Source organism: Oenanthe melanoleuca, unplaced genomic scaffold (genome assembly GCF_029582105.1).
Source record: "Oenanthe melanoleuca isolate GR-GAL-2019-014 unplaced genomic scaffold, OMel1.0 S141, whole genome shotgun sequence".
Classification (NCBI taxonomy): domain Eukaryota; kingdom Metazoa; phylum Chordata; class Aves; order Passeriformes; family Muscicapidae; genus Oenanthe; species Oenanthe melanoleuca.
This window is the reverse complement of record NW_026612790.1, coordinates 14,610-34,258: the sequence shown is the minus strand read 5'-3', so window position 1 is coordinate 34,258 and position 19,649 is coordinate 14,610. Positions and strand designations below refer to the sequence as shown.

The 19,649-nt window shown below is 50.2% G+C and overlaps 1 protein-coding gene across 1 annotated transcript in view; it reads right to left on the bottom strand.

Annotated features, from left to right (window-relative positions):
- The window catches only part of LOC130266675 (hydrocephalus-inducing protein-like), a gene marked incomplete at its 5' end in the record, with an annotated part of 38,775 nt that overhangs the window by 5,475 nt on the left and 13,651 nt on the right, over positions 1 to 19,649 (bottom strand). Inside the window, 12 exons of the mRNA XM_056515951.1 lie at positions 845 to 973; positions 1,840 to 2,049; positions 2,740 to 2,838; positions 5,397 to 5,699; positions 6,190 to 6,330; positions 7,587 to 7,730; positions 8,365 to 8,436; positions 13,560 to 13,724; positions 14,172 to 14,307; positions 15,550 to 15,650; positions 16,460 to 16,692; positions 19,446 to 19,513. Of these exons, the coding sequence (XP_056371926.1) occupies positions 845 to 973; positions 1,840 to 2,049; positions 2,740 to 2,838; positions 5,397 to 5,699; positions 6,190 to 6,330; positions 7,587 to 7,730; positions 8,365 to 8,436; positions 13,560 to 13,724; positions 14,172 to 14,307; positions 15,550 to 15,650; positions 16,460 to 16,692; positions 19,446 to 19,513 (1,801 nt within the window). The remainder of the gene's footprint in view (positions 1 to 844; positions 974 to 1,839; positions 2,050 to 2,739; positions 2,839 to 5,396; positions 5,700 to 6,189; positions 6,331 to 7,586; positions 7,731 to 8,364; positions 8,437 to 13,559; positions 13,725 to 14,171; positions 14,308 to 15,549; positions 15,651 to 16,459; positions 16,693 to 19,445; positions 19,514 to 19,649) is intronic.

Below are 19,649 nucleotides of genomic sequence, written 5' to 3'. Positions count from 1 at the left end.
GACAGTAAATGTGAAGGGCAACCAGCCTGCTACTGGCACTGGAACACTTCAGGCCAGCAGAGGCAGAAGCAGGCAAGGAGAAACACCCCTCTAAGATTATGGAGACAAGTGCCTCCCTCTCATAGGCCTTTGCAGGCACACGTAAATATCTTGAATTCTCCTGGTTTGTACAGTTGTTCTACCCCTGTGCTGCCCCTATTCACTTTGTATGTACTCTTTCTGGAACGTTCTTCCCTTCCTTGATGCCCATTGGCTATGTTTTGTGGCAGTGCTCCACCCCTGTTATCCTCTTGGTTTCCCTGGTTGGCTCCCTCCTCTGCGCCACTTTTCCCTGTCCCCGTTGGCCCTTGACCTTCAGACCCGCCTCTCTTGTCCCATATTTAACCCTCTGCCCTCAGCCCCGTTCTGTCTTTGTTCTTGGATTCCCTTTGAGACCAATAAACCTTCCCTCGGATTTCCATCCAAAGTCCTGTCCTTTGCCTTTTTCTTCAGCCAGATTTTATTTCTATCAAGTGTGCTCTGGGCTCTGAAAGCACAGGTCACTCTCAGAGGAACCCACTGCAGTCCACCACTTCAAGTGACCAACACACTGTGCCTGCCACTGGTGTCTGCCCTGTGACAGCAGAGCCACCCACCAGCCAAGGCCATGGGGAGTCTACCAGGGGAGCACTTGCTCCTCTGCCCCCAGCAGAAACAGCTGAAATTATCTACAGTCTCTCTCTCTAATGGCTGGGTTTGGGGCTTTCCCCTCTGACATTTTCCCCCCTTCCCCCCTTTCTTTTTTCCCTTTAACACTCTTGGGCCCTCTGACACAAGGCTGGGCTCAGTTGCTTGTGCTACTTACAGCAGTGGGGTTGACCAGAAACACTCCAGGCAGATACTGCTCTGCAGTGCTAAGGTTTAGCAGCCAGTTGAATTTAATCTTGCCAGTGTTGGCCAGGGTGACTGTGCTGTGATGAGTTTCATTAAACATCTGAAGAAAAGGCATAAGAGCAGGAAGTTACAGACCCAGGCCTGCTGCTGGCAATCTCCTTCCTCTCTCCTGGGCTTGAAAGCAGACACATCATGGGAGCAGGGACCAGGGAGGAGATACAGGCAGTTGAGAACCTAAGGAACCCCTGGGCACAGGGCACCTGCACAGGACCAGGGAGCTCTGGCAGCACACACAGCTCTGGGAACAACCATGTGAGGACCAGTAATAAATGAACCAGGGGACACAGGCCCTCTGCACTCTGAGGGGTCACCAACAACCAGGAGAAACAGAGACAGCACTGAGGCATCCCAGAAGAAAAGGCACCTGCATGCAAGTATTGGCAAGCAACATACATGCAACAAGGGAGCCACACAGGGCAACACAGAGAGGGCCAACAGCTGGAAATATCTGTGGGCTTTCAAGTGAAAAAGAGTGAAGTGAGGATTATTCTGGGACAGTCTCTCCAACGATAGTAACTGGAAGCCCAACTCCTTCCCTTGGTTATTGTGTGGATTAAGCAAGAACTTTAGACAAGAGCATCTCTTGGAGGTAAGGCTTTAGGAGTAGACCAGCAAAGGGATGTCTCAGGGACATGCTCCTCAGAGCATCCCCACTGGGACCCTGCCTGCCCCAGGAGGCAGTGTTAGGTACTCTGAAAAAGAGGCATTCCCAGCATTTTGGGGAGGGGTGGAGATGGCCATTTTAAACCAGCCTGGACGCCGGATGTGTCCCTCAAAGGTTGTGCTTCCAAGCCCCAGAGCCAGCAAAGGGGCTGGGAAGGGGAGGAAGCCCTGGCCTGAGGTGGGCAGGAACCCGCTGGCCGTGGTTCCAAGGCAGGGAGCTGTGCCAGGGCACGTGTGTGGTACCTGAGAGCCGCAGTTGATCTTCCTGTGGCTCAGGGAGTAGCTGACACATGAGGCCTCCCCAGTCAGCTCCACCTCGTAGGTGGGGCCTCCCTCCACGTGGCACAGGGCCGTGGCACTGGCCAGGGTGTCGGGGTGGCCAGAGAAGGTGAAGGAGACTCGCTGTCTCTCTCCCGGCTGCAGCACACCCGACTGCGGCAGGATACTGAAAGCCTGGAGGGCAGGAGAGATTGAGGTGTTGAGCGTGGAAACGGATGCAGAAGAGCATCTTGGAGCAAACTGCAGCTGTAGCTGGAGGGGCCTATTCCTCAAACCCAGCCAGAATCATCCTAAGCTCATCCTGCATCCATGCCACTGACCAGTGGAGGGACCATGGGGAAAATCTCCATACTCACAGATCAATGCATTAATTAATACAGTACATTAAAGTGAACTGGGATGTCTCCTAGCAAGAGAAATTCTCTCTGATGCCCAACTTGCCTTTAAAAAGCACTTCTTACTGATCTTAGAAAAGGAGGAGACTCAGAGTGAGAGCTCTTGGAGCTCAGGGAAGGACTCCAGCCCAGCTCATCTGACTCCTGAGGCTTTTCCCCTCACTCTCTGATTTATGTGCTGCCTTCTCAAGGTTCTACAGCAAAAGCTACTGCAAAAATTTCCTATGGACCATCTGTTGAGGTCCAGGAGGAGCAATGCCCTCCATAGGTGCTGCAGAGTCCCTGGGCAGCCCTACAACATGTCCTGCACAGCCTCTCCAACAACCACTTTCGTCAGCAGCACTTTGTGATGGGTCTGGAGGGATGTGAGGGCCCTCTGTGGGCAATGCTGAGGGCCACCAATGGGACTGGGAGCTCCAGCCCTGTTTGCCACACTGAAAATGTGGAAGTGAGACAGATTCCCTCTTACCTTCTCCACTTTGAGGGGAGTGCACGGTACATCCGTGGATAACCTGAATCCCCCCAAGCCTAGTGGGATGTAATACTTTTCAGAAGTAGATGGCAGCACCTGAAAAAGAAGCCATTTTCTATGCTAGGAAGAAGAGACAGCCACTTTGCAAAGTCTCGGTTTACAAGACAGCTTCAGGGCCAGCGCTGCAATACCAGCTCTCAGGTGAAAGCAGAGACCTGAAAAGATGGCCTGGCTGAGTTGGGAGGAGGGTACATGGAGATCAGGACTCATCAATGCTTGCTCTGGAAAGGAAGCTGGAGGTCTTCTCATCATGATGCAGATAAAAGCCTAATCTTACCTTGTGAAGAAAACATGGCAAAAAACCCCACACTGCACACAAGTCTGTAGGATTTCAGCAGTCTTCTCCAAAGAAAACCCTCGTATTTCTCCCTCCCACACACCCCACGTCCAGCTACTGCCCCTTCTGCCCAGCCCACTCTCAGGGCACAGGACAGCAAAAAGGGAGGTCAGCACGAGCATAACTTGGTGGTGGTAAGCTGGGGAGACAACACAAGCAGTAAGTGTACAAGAAAATCTACCTCTGCTCCTAAAGACCGGGCAGGATCCCAGGATTCTCTCAGGGCTGTGCCTGGATCCTCCTCATTTCTAATCCTGAAGCGTCTCCTTTGAAATGCTGAGCCATCCAAACTAGTTCTCCTCTTCTCTGGTGGGTGGGGTTTGAACTTAAGTGGGTAACGCTCATATCTGGAAAAGAAGAGAACTATGAACAGGGACCTGCTGTGGGAGGAAGGGACACCTGCACAAGCAGCTCCTGGTCAGCATGCAGCCCCTGGGTGGTGCTGGTGCGCTGAACTGGGAAATGGTTTGATCCAGCCCTTCCCAATCCAGGCTGGAGCAGGTCTGTTCTAAAGGCAGCCCAGGGATGACACTGAGGTAGCAGTGGTGCAGGCAGCTGCAACTGCTTGCATTCAGGAACTACAGAGGACAGGGATTAACACCTTGTGGGATGCAAAAAGCACAGTGGGAGAGGAAAAGACAGGGAAGCCAAGCAAAAAGGTGATACCTGAGGCACCAAGGGGCAGACCCAGGCAGTGATGAGCCAGCACAGCCCCCCCAGTGCCCAATGCCAGAAACTCTGCAGCTCTAACAGTATTTATCAGGGACGCTTCCCTGACAGTGTTGGGGGTTGGTTGACATTTTCCAACACCCCCAGGTGACTCAGGTCACATTCTCCATCTTAAATTGAAGCAGATGCTCAGGGTAACTCTCCTTGTGTCTCTAATGCCATGTGAGGGACACAGTTGAGACATGCCTGCCTGTCACCCTGCTGAGCTGCAAGCGCTCCCCACACAGTCAAACACAACCTGCATGCTCCATTCCCAGACAGGCATTCTGTGCCTATAATGACCTGCATCCCAAAGAATCACTGTCTTCAGCTTGGTAGCTTGTTATCAAAGGCTGGGTTTCACTTCTGGATGAGGGGCTCTCTCATCATAACCCTCAAGAGATCTCTAATCATCTAATCTACTGTCTTTAGTTTTAACAAATGGTTTGAGGCAACTTCCCAGGATGATGGTGCCCAGACAATGACATTTTTCACTTGAAGCAGAAACTCTCTGGGAGGCAGGGATAGGAGATGATGTGATGAACAAGTCCTGCTGTCAAGCAGTACAGAACTCATAAAGGACATGTTGCAGTGGGGAGAAGTCAAAATGAGTAACAAGTGTCACAAAAAAAGGGAGTGAAGAATCCAAGGTGTCCACTGAAAGCTGAACCCTGTGAAAGAAATCATCCTGTTAAAGAAAAAATCCTAAAGAATTGTCTCAGAAAAGAAGGAAAGGGAAGGTAACAAGATGTTCACAGCATCAACCCAGGCACTAAGTAGCTCTTTCTCTGGTGTTGGGACTTTCTGGGCATCCTCCAGCACAGTGCAAGGGAGGAAGGCAAGGAGCAGAGAGGAGCTCCTGCAGAGAGGACCCATCCCAAAGCAGAGGGGCTAGAAGGGCCTCCAGCAGCACTGTGGAAGCTGGGACTAGGTGTTGTTGGATACTGCTGGGAACCAGAGCAAAAGCAGCCTTGAAGTCTTGGGTTTCTCAAGCTGCTCAAGGAACAAGAAATTATAACAATGATTAAACACCTGCAAGAGACGTGATGTTTTGCAGAAAGCATGTTTTCAAAGAGGTGTTGCCTTCTTGGACCAATGAGCTTTTTCTATTTTGTATTGCACCAACTACCCTATATATATAAGTGCAGTGTTTCTCTAAATAAAGCTCTTCTTTTGCTTCTCCATTACACGAAAAACATGTTGCATTATCCTTTTCACCACTCCTCTAGCCAAAATGCAACAACTAGGAGCCCTTCATCAAGGTGGACGTTGCCTCAGGCCACAGAGGTCTGAGAAAGCAGCTTTCACCCCAGCTTTCCTTCCCAGAGGAAACCACTGTGGGTTTCCCCTGGGAAGCACAGAATTGGTGGAAACCCTATTTTCTGAGCATCCAGCTTGACCACGGCTGGTCAGTGTTATCTGAACAAGGAAAAGTCAGAAGAGTCTGTCAGATCCTAGGCAAACAGCTCTGTTCATTGCAAAATACAAACAGGACAGCAGGAAGAAGAGCCTCAAGGAGAGGGCAAAGCACATACCTCAGCCTCTTCACCTGGCTGTCCGGATGGAATGACCAGTGGTACTGGACAGGCAGGGGGCTGCAGTTGGTCATCTCCAGAGAACGCACTTCTTCAGTGCCAGCCAGGATGCAGCCAAACTCCAGGCTGCTGGGCTGGATCTGGAGATTGGGGAAGTGGGCTTCTCCCCGAAGGGAGATACACTCCATATAAGGATGGCCATTGACCATGTTTATCTTCAGCACCTTCTCTTCCTTCCAGCTACTAAAGTCCAGTTCATAAGCTGGGTCAAATGCCACGTAGAGATGGCAGGTCTGCCCTACATCCAGTGTCACAAGCTGCAAGGACATGAACAGTAATTAATCACCTGTGGGCTGACATCCCAAGGTCTGACAGCAGGAAACAGGAAATGCCTGAAGTGTGACCCCAGCATGGGCTTCTCGGTTCATCGTTCATTTCTTTACAGCAAGGGTCTGACTGCAGGCACCACAGTCTAGTCCAGGGCTCCCTCAGGCCCATGTCTCTGTGCTCAGCAGCAATACAAGGGGGTGCCTGCTGGAGAGCTGGCATGCTTTCCAGGAGACACCTTTACTGCATGGCTGGCCCAGACATAGTTGCCTGCTCCCTGCTCCTTGTGCCTTAAAGCCAGGATGGATCTTCTCAATTCAGATAAGATTTTGATTCCTTCAGCAGCTCTCCTGATGCAGCTCAGGCCAGCCCACTACTGATGCTACAGAGTAAACTTCTTGACTCAAGGACCTCCCAACAGAGAGGCACCACCACATCCCTCCTCTTCAGACCCCACTGGAGGAGTCCAGGGCTGCTCACCTGCTCATCTGGGAGGGGCTGCTGGTCCACATCGCAGATCAGAAATGGCTGTTCCACTTCCAGCATGAGGTCCAGTGGCAGGGGGCAGGTGTTTTTTAAAGACAAAGGCTTGTACTGCAGAGCTAGGACATCACTGGGTTTCTATGGAAACAGGAGACAAGGAAAAACAGTCTCAACTAGCCACAGACCTCCTTCTTCTGCTGCTGTATCTCACATTCTTCAGCCCCAGAAGTGCATACAACTCTATTTACCCTTTCTATTTGTTTCTACCCTTCCAGGAGATTTTTCATCCTAACAGATGCTTTTCATGTTTAGGAACCACAGCATCCTCTGGGGGACAGGGAAACACTCCCACATACAGATGAGGGAATAGGCCTGACAGGAGGTGCCTGCTTGAACAAGATCTAAAGCAGAAAGTGAATCCTGACCATTTGTCTCCAGTTTTGTCTCTCACATACAGACATTTCTTACAACCTTATTGGCTCTAGCAGCCTCATAAAAGCAGTTCATCTGCACCATGTGTCCTGCAGCCCCTGCTACAGGAACACGGTGCCTGGCCTCAAAGCTATGATCACCCTTGGCTCCTCATTCCTCTCTGTGCATTGTGCTGGGCTTCCAGAGAGTGAAACCAGAGAGTTTGGGAAACTAGTTCTGGATGTACTGTGCTCTGCCATAATATGCAATAAATCAGTTTGTGTGTGTGGCATTGAGCAGAACCCAGGCAGCATCAGGGAGAGCTGAAAAGCTTCCAGTTACACCTGAACTGCCTGTTCCTGGGATTCTGTACTTCAGTGGAAGCCTGGGAACCAGAGGAGAGGCCTGAAACTACAAAAAACAAATCACAAAACATCTTCTCTTTTTCAGACAACTTGCAGGAGAGGGAAAGATGATGCTGGAGTTGGGATCCAGAGGGCACCTGCTCTGCCTCAGTGTTATTATCACTGCAGCTGCAGGTGTCTGGGGTCCTTTGAAGCAGGTGAGGCTTAGGAAAAAGCACAGAGCTATATCATATAGCTATATCGTAAAGCATCCCTGCCAACAGCAGAGAAAGGCAAAGAGACACAGGAGATGATGGGTTTTTCCTTGTCAGCCTGAAGAATTCACAGGAATCAACATTTTTCCCAGCTGCCCAACAGCATCAGTGTACAGACATCACCATGCCTTGGAGGATCCTCAAAAACCTCCCTTTACAGTGAGCAGAGAAACTGGCATTTCTCTGGAAATGTCCACGATCCCCCTTGGCAGTGCAGCTGCAACTGCAATTTTACTTTGGGGAAGGTAAATACCAGTCTCATCTCTAAAAGCATCTTCACAAATTGCCTCAAGAAGGGGCTTTAACACAAGCACACACCCCCTCTGCCATGCTGTTAAATGCCAGCATGCAATCAGAGACTTACCTTCTCCACCCGGAAAGAGAATTGTCTGGCTGATATTTCTATTGAAGGATCAATAAACTTGCAGGTAATGGTTGTTTCTATTATTCTCTCCAACCTGCCAGTTGTCCCGATGACAGCTCCACACATCACATAATCCTGCACCTCCTGCATGCAAGAGTCACTTGTCACCAGTGGGTGGTGGCAAGGCATCCAGCAAATGCCCTGCATTGGCTCAGCACCCGCCTCCCACCACAGGCCCTATTTATTGTTGCCTCAGAGTTACAGTCACTGCCCCCTTTTCTTCCTGTGGTGCAGCTTATTGATTCTGCACTCAACTGTCTGTGACACTGCACCCCAATAACCACAAAAGGCACTTGTGAGAAACTCCCTCCCTTCACGTGGTTTGTGTTTTACTCCACGCTTACCCCAGAAAAACCACTTGGCACTTCTTTAATTCGCTTTCTTTATGGGCTCCTAGTCTAAATGTAACTTATTTCTCTGCCCTTCTTTGCTGATTAAGCATGCAACACTGTTTGCCTCAAAAGAGCAATATTTCCTTCTGCCCCTACTTTGGGATCAGCACTGGGTTTTGGTGGCTGTGGAATCACAATAAAGCCTTAGCTGGTCTGATGGTGGTCAGCAAGGAAAGCAACTGGTGCTGCCACAGGAACGTGTGACCTTAAAGCAGTTTCTTGAAGGCCCCTGCTCATTTCCCCAGGCAAATGCCAAGGGAGTGTGGAACAAGCCCACGGAGGGGATCTGATGGTTCCCCAGGCTCAGCCCTTGGTGGGGAACTCACCTGCAGGATGCGGGAGAAGCCTTGCAGCACCACGTCCGCAGACTCGCCTGGCTGCAGCTCCATCCACAGCGGCTGCAGCCCAAACACGGGTCTGGTACGTCTGGGGCCCTGGAAACCAACTCTGGCCTTGGGGCCATCGAGGGCTGAGACACTCTGGCCCTCCTCCTCAGGTGGGCTGTGACATCCCACACTCCAGAAGAGCCGATGGAAATGGTGGCCCCTGTTTGTTACTTTGAACCGATGAAGACATGGAAGGAGCCTAGAACAGAGGCCAGGATGGAAAATAGTAAGGGAGTAGCTATTTCCCTGGTCATCAGATTGCTCCCAGTGAGCAATCTGAGGTGTTAACAGCTCGGAGACTGTCTTCATTGCCAGCTCTTAATGTGGATCAGAAACAGTGTCTGATAAGCTGCCCTTCTGATGTCATTATAGCAAAGAGAAATACGTTTATAATGGTAATGCGGCATTTCCAAGCCAGGCTGACAAGACCTGGTGTTCTCTTCCAAAATGTTTGTTACTGTATTTTGTATTAATCTGCGCCCAAAGCTGTTATTGAATCTTTGAGATCCTGCACTTGGGGACCTTGTGTCTGGGGGTATGATTGCAGGCATTTTCAAAAGCTGACTCGGAGGTACTTTCTGGATGATCCCAGCAATCTGGTAAAAATTGTCTGCCTGCTCCAGGACAGGAAACCAGGGGAGCAGGGCCTCTCCAGTTCCTAGCAGCTTTGGTTCTGCACTGGTAGCCATTTTGCAATTAGAAACTGTTTTGAAGTGAACCTTGCAAACACTGCTGGCAGCCAAAAACCGAGTGAGGTCCTGGGCAGAGCCCGGCAGCAGCAGAGCCCACGAACAGCACGAGGAAGCGGCGGCAGCGGCGCTGCAGACCCCACACAAACCAGCAAGTTCCCATCTGCTCTGGAACTGCTCCGTGGGCTCCTGCCTTCCTGCTGGGGGTTCTCACCCTCCTGTCTCTTTGTTCCCGGGCCCCTGCTTGCCTGGGAGGCACCATTTCACAAGGGAAGGGTGTGATGCCATCTTCCCCTGGTCCCTCAGCCACACGGAGGGAACGCCTCATCCAGGCACCATTTCGGGAACCTTTTGTTCTGGGGGAGCCTGCGAGAGCTTTACTTGATCAAGTCAGGACATAAATGTATTAGAACTAAAGACAACTCAATGGCCATTTAGCAACTGGTTTCTCTTTCAGTGGCTTTTGAGGGTGTCTAACAACTCTCAACTGGCCATCACATGTTTCTAAAGGAATCTCTGCCTTCAGGGAAGGAGTCAGGGCTTTGAACACTGAAGATCTTTTCTGAAGAACTACAGCAAAATTGTTCCTTGTTGAGACAGGAGGAGAGGTGGGTGGGAGTGGAGAGATCTCCTACCTGAATTGGTATCCCAAGTTGAGCTCTGGTGCGAATGGTTCGTCTATGGCAATTGTGGTGCCGGTGCCCACAGCCACCAACTCCAAGGTAGTCAAAAGGCTGTTCCCAGTGAACAGCAGGATAGTGTCAGCAAAAAGCCCAGTGTCATCCAGGGTTGCTGTGATAGTCACAGGAACCTCACCCAGAGCAGGGATCACTCCTTCTCTGGGTTCAATAACATAGCACTGGGGTTTGCGAGCCTGTAGGATAAGCATAATATGCATTTAGGAAGGGAACCATACACCCTGGTCTCCTGTAGGATATAAGAAAAGAAAAGACTAAAGATAGGAGGATAAAAATCATAAAGGCTTAATTTCCCTAAATTTAAGCTACAGTATCAGGCAACAGCAGAGTTTGTACAACCTGTATTTTCCCCTCCTTTAACAGGCTCACCTAATTATCCCAGTCTTGCCCAACCCAAGGGATGCTTATCCTCAGGAGAGTGTTCCTTACCCAGTCTTTCTCTGGAATATGTGCCAAAGAAAACTGCTTTCTCTCTCCTGGCTTCCCACAAAGGCTCAAGGCCAGAGGAAGCCAGGACTGCTCAAATCCCACTCCAGAAACAACACAGCTGGACAGTCCTGTTCAGAGCCTGAAGAATATCTCTGCAAAACCAGTTGAGCAAAACCCCAGCATCAAACAGTTCTTTCTCAAGGGGCCATCAGAGCTCCTCAACATCCTCTGAAGGACTGAAGCCCTCACTTCCCACTGATCATCAGCTGTAGAGAGGTGCCCCAGTGCTGTCTGCTTTGGAAAAGTCACTTCTAAACAGTTATAGCAGAGCAGGAAAGCAGGAAGCAGGAAGAAAACTAGATGACATGTGACTAGAGCATGGCCCACTCTTCCCAAGAACTCTCATCATCTGGTTTCTCATGGACTCCATGGATTGGGCAAGAAGAGAGCTGCAAGTGCCCCGGGGAGGGAGGAAAGGCCTTGCACCAGCTCAGCTGCACAGACACAGCTCTGCAGGTCCGGCCCTGCTACGAGCATGTGAAACCCATCCTTTACATGCCAGCCCACCCAGCCAAGCTGCACTGCTCCCTGAAGAGGCTGAAAGCAGAATTGCACTGTGGAGTTAGAGAAAGCTGTCCTGGAAAAATCCCTCACTTTAAGGTTACATTTATCCCCCAACAGCTGGAAAAGCAGCAAGGGGAAAGTTCACGCCCCTCCTCCTTGGCCCGGGAGGCTTTGGCTGGACTCTCCCACACGGTGATGCTTTATCCACGGACTCAAACAAGTCCATAGTATCAGGTTTCAACCCATCCAGCACGAAGAACAAACCTCAAGTCCCTCGCAGATCTCCCCCTCCAGCAGACATCCCACCCAGCCCCAGCCCCAGCCTACAAGCCCTTCCTGGCTGCACCAGCCCTGCTCCCCCTGCCAGGGGAGCAGCCCCAGTTCCTTCTGCCTTTTGCAGCCTCCACATATTAAGCAGCCTTTCACTGCAGCTGGTCCCCAAAGATGCTCTTCAATGGCACATGTTGTGGTGTGAGTTTTCTTTAAGGATTTGCTCCTGCTCCTCCCTATGTTGTTGGTTCCTACCCAGCTGTCAATCTTCCCTAAGACCCACCCTTTGTTATAGAATGTTCTCTGTCCCTCCTCCTCCTGAATTGTCAATCCCACATTGTACCTGCCTCTTGTTATGGAATGCTCTTTGCCCTTCCCCTTGCCAAGCTGTCAATCCCTCCTTGTGCCAACCCCCTATTTGGAAATCCCCTTCAGAAACCCCTCATCTTCTAAGCCCCCTTGGTTTGTTTAAATTGCTCCCTCCCCCTTTGTTTCCTCACTGGTTAAAGTATTGTAAACCCTCCTTGTGCTCCTCCCCAATCTTCCCCCTATTGGTTGAGAGTTCGTACCCTCCCCTAGAACCTCCCCTGTACAAAAGTCCCTGCACAGCCAGTGTCTTTGTCTTTCACTCCTGGGCTGTCGTTGCAATAAAGTGCTTTGGGTTGCAGATGAAAGATCCCTCTCTTGTCTTTGCCTCTGTCCTCAGCGCTTCAATGATCGGTGTGCTGTAGAGAGCAAGCCCTGCTCTACTGCTACCCAGAGCAGTGCTGGTCAGGGAGCAGCCACTCTCGGCGTGGAGTCGGGAGCTTGCTGGGCAGCTCCAGCACTGGGTCAGGCAGAGATAATAGGCTGTGGGGTGCACAACCCCCACACATGTCTTTGTGTGCACAGCCCAGGTGGCTGGACCCACAGGAGGTGGGAAAATTGCCTCCCCATGAGCAGTCTGAGGACAGACCTCGCACCCTGCCTTCTGCTGTTAACAGCAGTTTGGCACAAAGCAAATGCATAGATGGAAGCCATAAGGAAATGTAGGGAAACCATAGGGAAATCCATGCTCTCTGGGGAGCAAAGGACCACAGGTTTCTCTTGATCTCAGAACTCCAAAAATGTGACACACACAGCTAAAGACCCTCCATAAAATTAAGGGAGAGCTTGTCAACACAATCCAGACTAATTTCTGCTCCAACATCTCTGCACCTGATTTCACTGAGGAGTGCCCCAGCTAAGACCACTCCAGAGCCAGGTTCCTCTTGCCTCGCTCAGATGGAATATTGGAGTATCTTGATATGGAAATCTTGCATATAAAAACCAAGTCACGGCTGCTACTGACCAGTCAATTTCCCTGGAAAACAGCCCCACAGATACTTACTATCTCTATTCTGAATTCTGTAGAGACAAGACCTCCGTTGATGAGAGTAAAAATTTGTGAATTAGGCTCTAGCACTGGGATCATGCCAAACTCTATCAGCTTTGGACTTGGGTAGATGTCTGCCAGCCGTCCAGTGCTCCGTAATTCTTGTCTCTGTTCCAGGAAGCAAGCAAGAAAGATTTCTTTTAAAAACCAAAACAAACCACAACAGGGAAACCTAAAAAAGCTTAAACAACTTGTCCTAGGTTTAATGTAAAGATGTGGCCAAAGAGATGTATTCTATCACCATCTGCTGAAACCAGGTGGGGCAGTGATTCTTATCTCTGTGGGAGATATCCTCTGCTAATGGGCCAACTGTTAAAAACCAGATGGGGCAATGTTCTTTATCTTTCCCACGACCCACCTTCCTCCAAGAACATACCTTCTGTTAATGGATCATTGAGTCCCATTTGCATGACTGATAAAATTACATCATCCCACTGGGAGATGCTCCACCCAGGGGGAGGTGCTAAGCCTTTCCTGCCTAGATAAAAACTGAGATTTGGAACACCAAGGCTGCCCTTACCCACTGGTTTCCAGAGGACAAGAGCTACCAGGATCACTGCTTTGAGAAGATCACTTCCTTCAGACTGCTATCACCACACTAACTAGCGGGGTGTCAGGTTGTATTCTGGCTCTGACAGTGGTACTTTGTTCTTTTGGTTCAGATGTTTGGTGCCATCCAGGGAATTTGGCATCATCATTTCCATATGTTTAAATCCTTGCAACTACTCTTCAAATGCCAGCTTTCTTTTCTTTTACAGAAAGCTCAAGGTTCCCAGATGTCTTCTGACATGGTCTTTTGTGCTCAGAGAGATGACATTTTAAAACAGATGTTTCCAAATTTAATAGATTTTAAAGATCAATTAACTAAAATTGTCCTCCACTCCAGCTTAAATGAACCACATTCTGTGTCAGACACTGAGATTATCACCTGTAAGGCATGAGCTGCTTATGCCTCCAATCCCTTCTGTCCTCCACAGCAGCCTGTGCCTCTTTTCCCCAGAAGAATCCCTGTACACTTGGCACCCTGCCAGGACGAGTTGCACAAAGGCACACATCTCCCCCTGCACTCACCCGTGGGTTTCTCTCATCCCCGAACACTCCGACAAGAACATCGGTGCGATGCTTGCCCAATCTTTGGACTTCGATTACAACTGGAATCTCTGCAACGCTGTGAGGCTGGACAATCCCACAGGGTTTGCGGCTGGAGTAGAACACAGGAGTGTCCTCCTTGTGTTTCTAGAAGGGACAGAATCAAATGCAATTTCAGAGGGACCTCTAAAGAAACTTGAAACTCCTTAATATCCACCATAACAGCATGTTACACACATTTTTAAAAATCCCCAGGACAAAGGTAAAAGGCACAAACAAGATGCAAGAATTGTAGGCTTAGCATTCTCAGGGGATCCTGCAAGGGGACTGCCAGCACAGGCATTGGTGTCTGTGGATGCAGCAGCTTTTCACAGCCCTCCAAGATCTCCCACAGGAAAACACCCTGAAGACTAGAACTTAGACTGTTTCCTCAGGAGGTTACCCTGCATCCTAAAGTTTACATTCAGGTAGGATCCTGTTCTCAGCAGATCTTTAAGACTGAATAGAAACCAGCAAGGTCTTATCCAAACCCTTTTTCCCCCTAATAATCTCCCCAACAATATTTGTGAGGAGGGGGTGGGTGCGATGCCAAACCTGGGGAATGAGCCCGTAGCAGCCAGGAAGGTCGGTGTTATTCACAACGAGGAACTTCCTCTCGTATGGCACCTTCAGGCGGCACTCGTCGTACAGCAGGACATGGGGGTACACTTGCAGCTCAGGAACGAGACATCTGGGCAGAGATGACCCCAGGGGAATCAGAGATACTGAGACAATGGAGAACGCTTGCCCTCGAAGATTGTTACAATGGAGCACAAGACATTTGTCACTGTCAAACAGACGTTTAACAGCCCTACAGTGATAAATTGCCTTCAAAGTCATCCCTCTCAAACACATCTTGTCAAGGAGGGGCAAACCCTGAGAGGCAGCACCCAGAGGCTGCCACGTGCCCCAGGCAGAGCACGTTGTCCCACAGCTGCCTCAGCCCCTCCTTCACCCAAGAAGGCTTGCAAGGACTCCTGTAACAGTCCCAGTGATCCATGAGCTCTGGGGGAGCCTTCCCAACAAGGATCAGTGCTCACTAAGGCTCAAGGAACACACAACTCCAGTGTCTCAGTAAAAATGACTCCCTTCTCTCCCATGCCACTGTTGCCCTGCCTGAGAACTCAGCTCTTTGCCCCAGCCTTGGAGGGCATGAGACACCACCTGCCCTACAGAGTGGGTGATCACCCCCTCCCAGTTCCTACAGCTCCCTTGGTCCTTCACTCCACACGTCCATGCATTGCCTGTCCCCAGTTGCACTTGCTTGACAAAACTGCAGCCAGGCACTGACTGGATGGCTCTGCCCAGGAGTGGGAACAGCACCAAGGAACTGCATCCCTCTTGTCACTAAACTGACATTACAGCAGCAGAGCAGCATGGAATTCTGCAGCAAGAACAACTTTTGGGTTAAGTCTGAGAACATTAAAGCTCAAAATGGGAAGCAGAGGGAAAGAGGAAAACTAGAGCTGACCTGCCACCTCAAGGGCTGTTTTCCCCTGGTAAGAGCTTGCCCTCACCACTCTCGCTATGAGCCACTTGCCCACTGTGACGTGCCCTCAGGAACAGAACCAGACCCTGACTCTCAGCAGGCTGCTCTGTGTGTCCCAAACCAGTGCAGGGTGGTTGCAACCCAGCACAACTCCACCTCTTGCAGGAAGGCAGAGAGAAGGCCCTTGGGAAATTTGTTCCCCCTCAAGCACAAAAAACAGGCAAATAAATTAGATCATTCCTGATCCCTTCAGAAAAAGCCCCAGGACCATGCTGGGCTGTGAGTAGGGGTGCTTTTCATCACAGGCTGCCTTCCAAGCACTGCTGTTCTCACATCCAGCTGGGCAGAACATGAGATCATTAAACAACACTTCTCCTTGGAAGCTGCAGCCAGCAAACTCTGGTCAAGGCAGTTTGCTGGGGGAGGCCAGGGAAGTGCTGGTACCTGGCTGTGATGGTCAGTGATGCCACTCCATTGCCAATACCCTCCAGGTCCACCAGCATTCTCCGGTAGAATTCCATCACGGTTTTGGGACACAGGGTCACCTGGTGGAAGAGGAGAGCAGTAAATTCTTCCTTACAAAAGTTCATTACCCACATGTGATATCCTCCAGTTCTTGTTTCATGGTAAGGAAAGGGAGGATTTTGCCTTAATTCTTCTGCTGGTCCACGTGTAGAGCACAGTCTTTCGGAGCAACAAAAGCCTTCTGGCAGTATCACATTTGTCAAACATCCCTTGCTATCAGGACATAGCTCAACTAAATTAAAACATTAGACTAAAGCTCTACACACCACTGTATTCAGATTCAGGGGCCAATTTTTCATCTGACTACAATGACATAAAAGCAGAGGAAATCTGCTGACTTGCACAGAATGAACTTTACAGAAGGAAGCTGAGGGCAAAGTGTGGCCCAGCAGCTTCTGGGCAGTTCATAGCTGCAGAGTTTTTTGTCTCCACTGGAAATCCCTGTAGTGAACACAAATCATATTGCTCCCCAGGAGGGGAGAAATGAGACCAAGAAGAAAAGCAAACTGCTTTATACAATGACATCTCTCTAAGAGCCACCCTCTGTCCTCATCCTTCCTCTGCCATTTGCAATTAGAGAAATGCCTCTCAAAACCACAAGGATGGCTTCAGTACTTGACCATCTGGTATGTGATCTTGGTGTATGATTTTGGAAACAAAGCAGTGCTCCTTGAGGAATATTCCGAGTAAGCCAGCTAACAGAGGCCTCAGGGCAGTGCAGATCTCACTGACACGATGCTCAAAGCTGGCAGCAGAGCTAAAGCCCTCCCACACTGCAGTGAAGCTTCAGCCCTGGTGCTGAGCGTGCATGGCTGGACTCTTCCCATACCTCGATATCCTGGTGTTCCCAGGGAAGGATGGTCCCTTGGCTGGGATTCATTGTAAACTCCCTTGGCTCCACATCAAAATGAATTCCGTCCCTCCAGGATGGGTCATTAGGCTTGCGTATTTGATCAAAGCAATTAACAGCAGGCTGTGTGCCATCGTCAGACATGCGGAGCTTGAACGTCAGGGGCACTGGGGAGGGGTTAGTGAGGCGACAGGTCTTGGTGTAGGGAAAGCCTAGGAAAAGGACACAAGTACCCATTTAGGCACCAGTAATGTCACAACTCCTGGTGTGAATATCCTGCTAGGATAAAAGTGTCATTGGAGTTCAGCTCTTTATTTTCTGAACTACAGCTCACCGAGAAGCTGCATGTGAAATGCATCGTCACTTAGTTCTCTTTGACACCGATTCCAGACTGCAGCCTTGAAAATGCCCACTCTTAGCCCTGCTGAACATTGCAAGCTTCTCTCTTTCTGATGGGGAGCAGCTCCCTCACCTGCCCCAAACCAGCACCAGTTCTTTCTCACTGATGAGTGTGCACCCAGACCCCCAGAGCATTTACTCTGAAAATTTAAGCTGTAAAATTCCCTGTTAAGTCTGCCAACACTCCCACCATTTTCGAGATATATAAACAGCGAGTCGTCATTGAGAGAAGCTACAGCAAAAGAAAGCAAGGGTGGAATCAGGAACTAGAACACGATGCAAAGCACCCTAATGCAGTTTCTCTCTGCAGGATCCTTAAGGCATCTCTTGGTTTGGGCCAAACAGACTGAGCACGTGACAGCTCAGAGCCCACTCAACTGGAGGCAAACCCGAGCCTTGCTTCCAGATTAGCAATTAGCAACCATGTCCCACCTCACCCAACCAACTGGGACATCACACCCATGCTGCTCACTGTGATTGCTGCCTGCAAGGGTTTACCCCACTGTAGCTCTGGGATTTGCTTTCCATACTGGAAAGTCAGAGGTACAGCCACACATGGTGCAGCGTGGAGGCCCAGGAGCCTGCCAGAGAGATAACAATCTCTGGGCCCTGGAAGGAAAGACGAGGAGTCGTCTAAAGGGCACTTAAGCCAGGGTGACAAAAAGGGTTTCTCCCCACAATGCCTTGCTCCTCTATGTTAATGTACCCCAGTTATGTCATCCCTAATGCCCTCCCCAGTTCTGGAAAGTTCTCCTTTCCCTCTTTACCCACTGGCCAAATTTGCCACAGTGTTCCACCCCCGTTTCCGTCTTGGTTGTCGCCCTTTGCCCCACCTTTGTACCGCCCCTGTGCTCTCAGCCCTTTGGACCCTCATGTTCTACTCTGCCCCCTCTTGCCTTGTACTTAAGCCTCGACCCTCTTTGTTCTGGCTCTTCTGCTCCTGGACCCCTTCAGTGTGTGGCTACAATCAACCTCCATCAGAACTCCATACAGAAGATCCCTCTCACCTGTTCTCCGTCAGCTCCTTTCTGCCAGTTGTGGCTGTGTGGACTCGGTGCGTGTTCGTGTGCCTGCCTGACCTTCTACTAAAGGCACTTTTCAGGAACATAGGGGCACTTTACCATCTAGCACACACTGCTACAGGGAGGATGTCCTGCAGAGCCCGGACACCAGCCACAACCTGCTCTGCAGTGGACATCTGGCTTGTGGGGAGGAAACTCCTCCCCAGGCCTGCTCACCAAGAGTCATTTGAACAGATGGAGGGGAAAACAACTGCAGGTACTGCAAGCCCAGAGCTTGTCTGTGCCCATCAACAGTGATTACTGCCAGCTCCAGCAGTGACTCCAGCAGGGAGGCAAGAGAGACACAAGAAGGACAAGCACGGATGTCAAAACCTCAAATGAGACTGAGGTCACCACATGCAGACAACAATCAACAGTTTAAAAGAAGCAAAGATACAACAGCTGCCTTCACCTGAAGACACCTTAGGAATGAAACTGGATTAAGCAGGATGAATCTCCTATTACAGAGCAGTATTTATACCTGTTACCTTTCTTGTTTCATTTATTCAAAAGGCACCTTAACGAGTGCCTCAGTGGTGATGCAGGGTGAGGAAGAAGCAGCTCAGGAAAGGCGATTAGTTTTCTTTGAAAGTTCATGAACTTCATTGTTATGGGTTTAGGCTTCGTAGTGAATTTTCCCCTTGGTCTGGGAAGGGGGATAGGGGTTGGAGGGGGTTCTGGCTGTGGGGGTGTGCTTTTCTGTTCAGGGTTTTTTGGGAGTTATGGCATGATGCCATGGGTGGTTGTGAAGTTGGACCTGAGGTTTTGCAGGGAGTGCACCTTTCCTTCCTTCTGCTCGGGGATGGGGAAACTCGGCCGCGTGGTGCTGCGGGAGGGAGGTTGTGTGCCTGGCCCTGGCACTTCACTGGGCTGCAGCTCAGCACCATGACTGAACCTGCCTGCCTTCCCCACTTCTGCCTGCTGCTGTGTGGCACTGCTGATTTCCCCTGCTGCCCATGAGTTTGCAGAAGGAGCAATTTCCCTTCCTTCTTTCCTTCCTCCCTGCCGGTGCCAGCTGGGAGGGAATCACTGCCAGAGCCCACAGCTCCTCCTGCCTGTGATCATAACTGCACTAAAGGGGAAAAACAGTACTTGGCAGGTTGGAAACTTCTGTTATTGCCTTGTTGTTTTGCTGTCCTGATATATTCTAGTAAAGAACTGTTATTCCTTTTCTGTATTTTTGCCTGGAACACCTGTAATTTCGAAGGTACAATAATTTGGAGGGAGGGGGTCATCTTTCCATCCCAGCAAGATTCTCATCTTTCTCAGCAGACATCTGTCTTTTAAACCAGGACAGAGACACCAGAAAATACTGCCTTTCTATTCCTTGGTACTATTTGATCTCACAATGGCAAAGTGCTACCTGAGGCACCAGCAGCCCTGGAGTTCACACCTCGAAGAGGCTGCTGTGGCAGAACATGAGTGATGGATGCCTTCATGTTCAAACGGTCCATTTTGAGACACACAGATCCCTCACGCTGTGTCCAAGCCCAGGGAACACTCACCAAAGGAAATGTCACCGAAGTCGATCTCCTCGATGTCAAAGTGTACACTCGGTCTAGTGACAAACCCCCTGCGATGAGGAGGAGAGGAGAAAATGGTTTGGTTAAAGGGAATTGCAAAGCGTCCAGCTGTCGTGGCTTGGGGGCATAAAACCTGGTCAGGGGCACTGTGGGTTTCAAATCAACACACCACCATGTGCTCAGCAC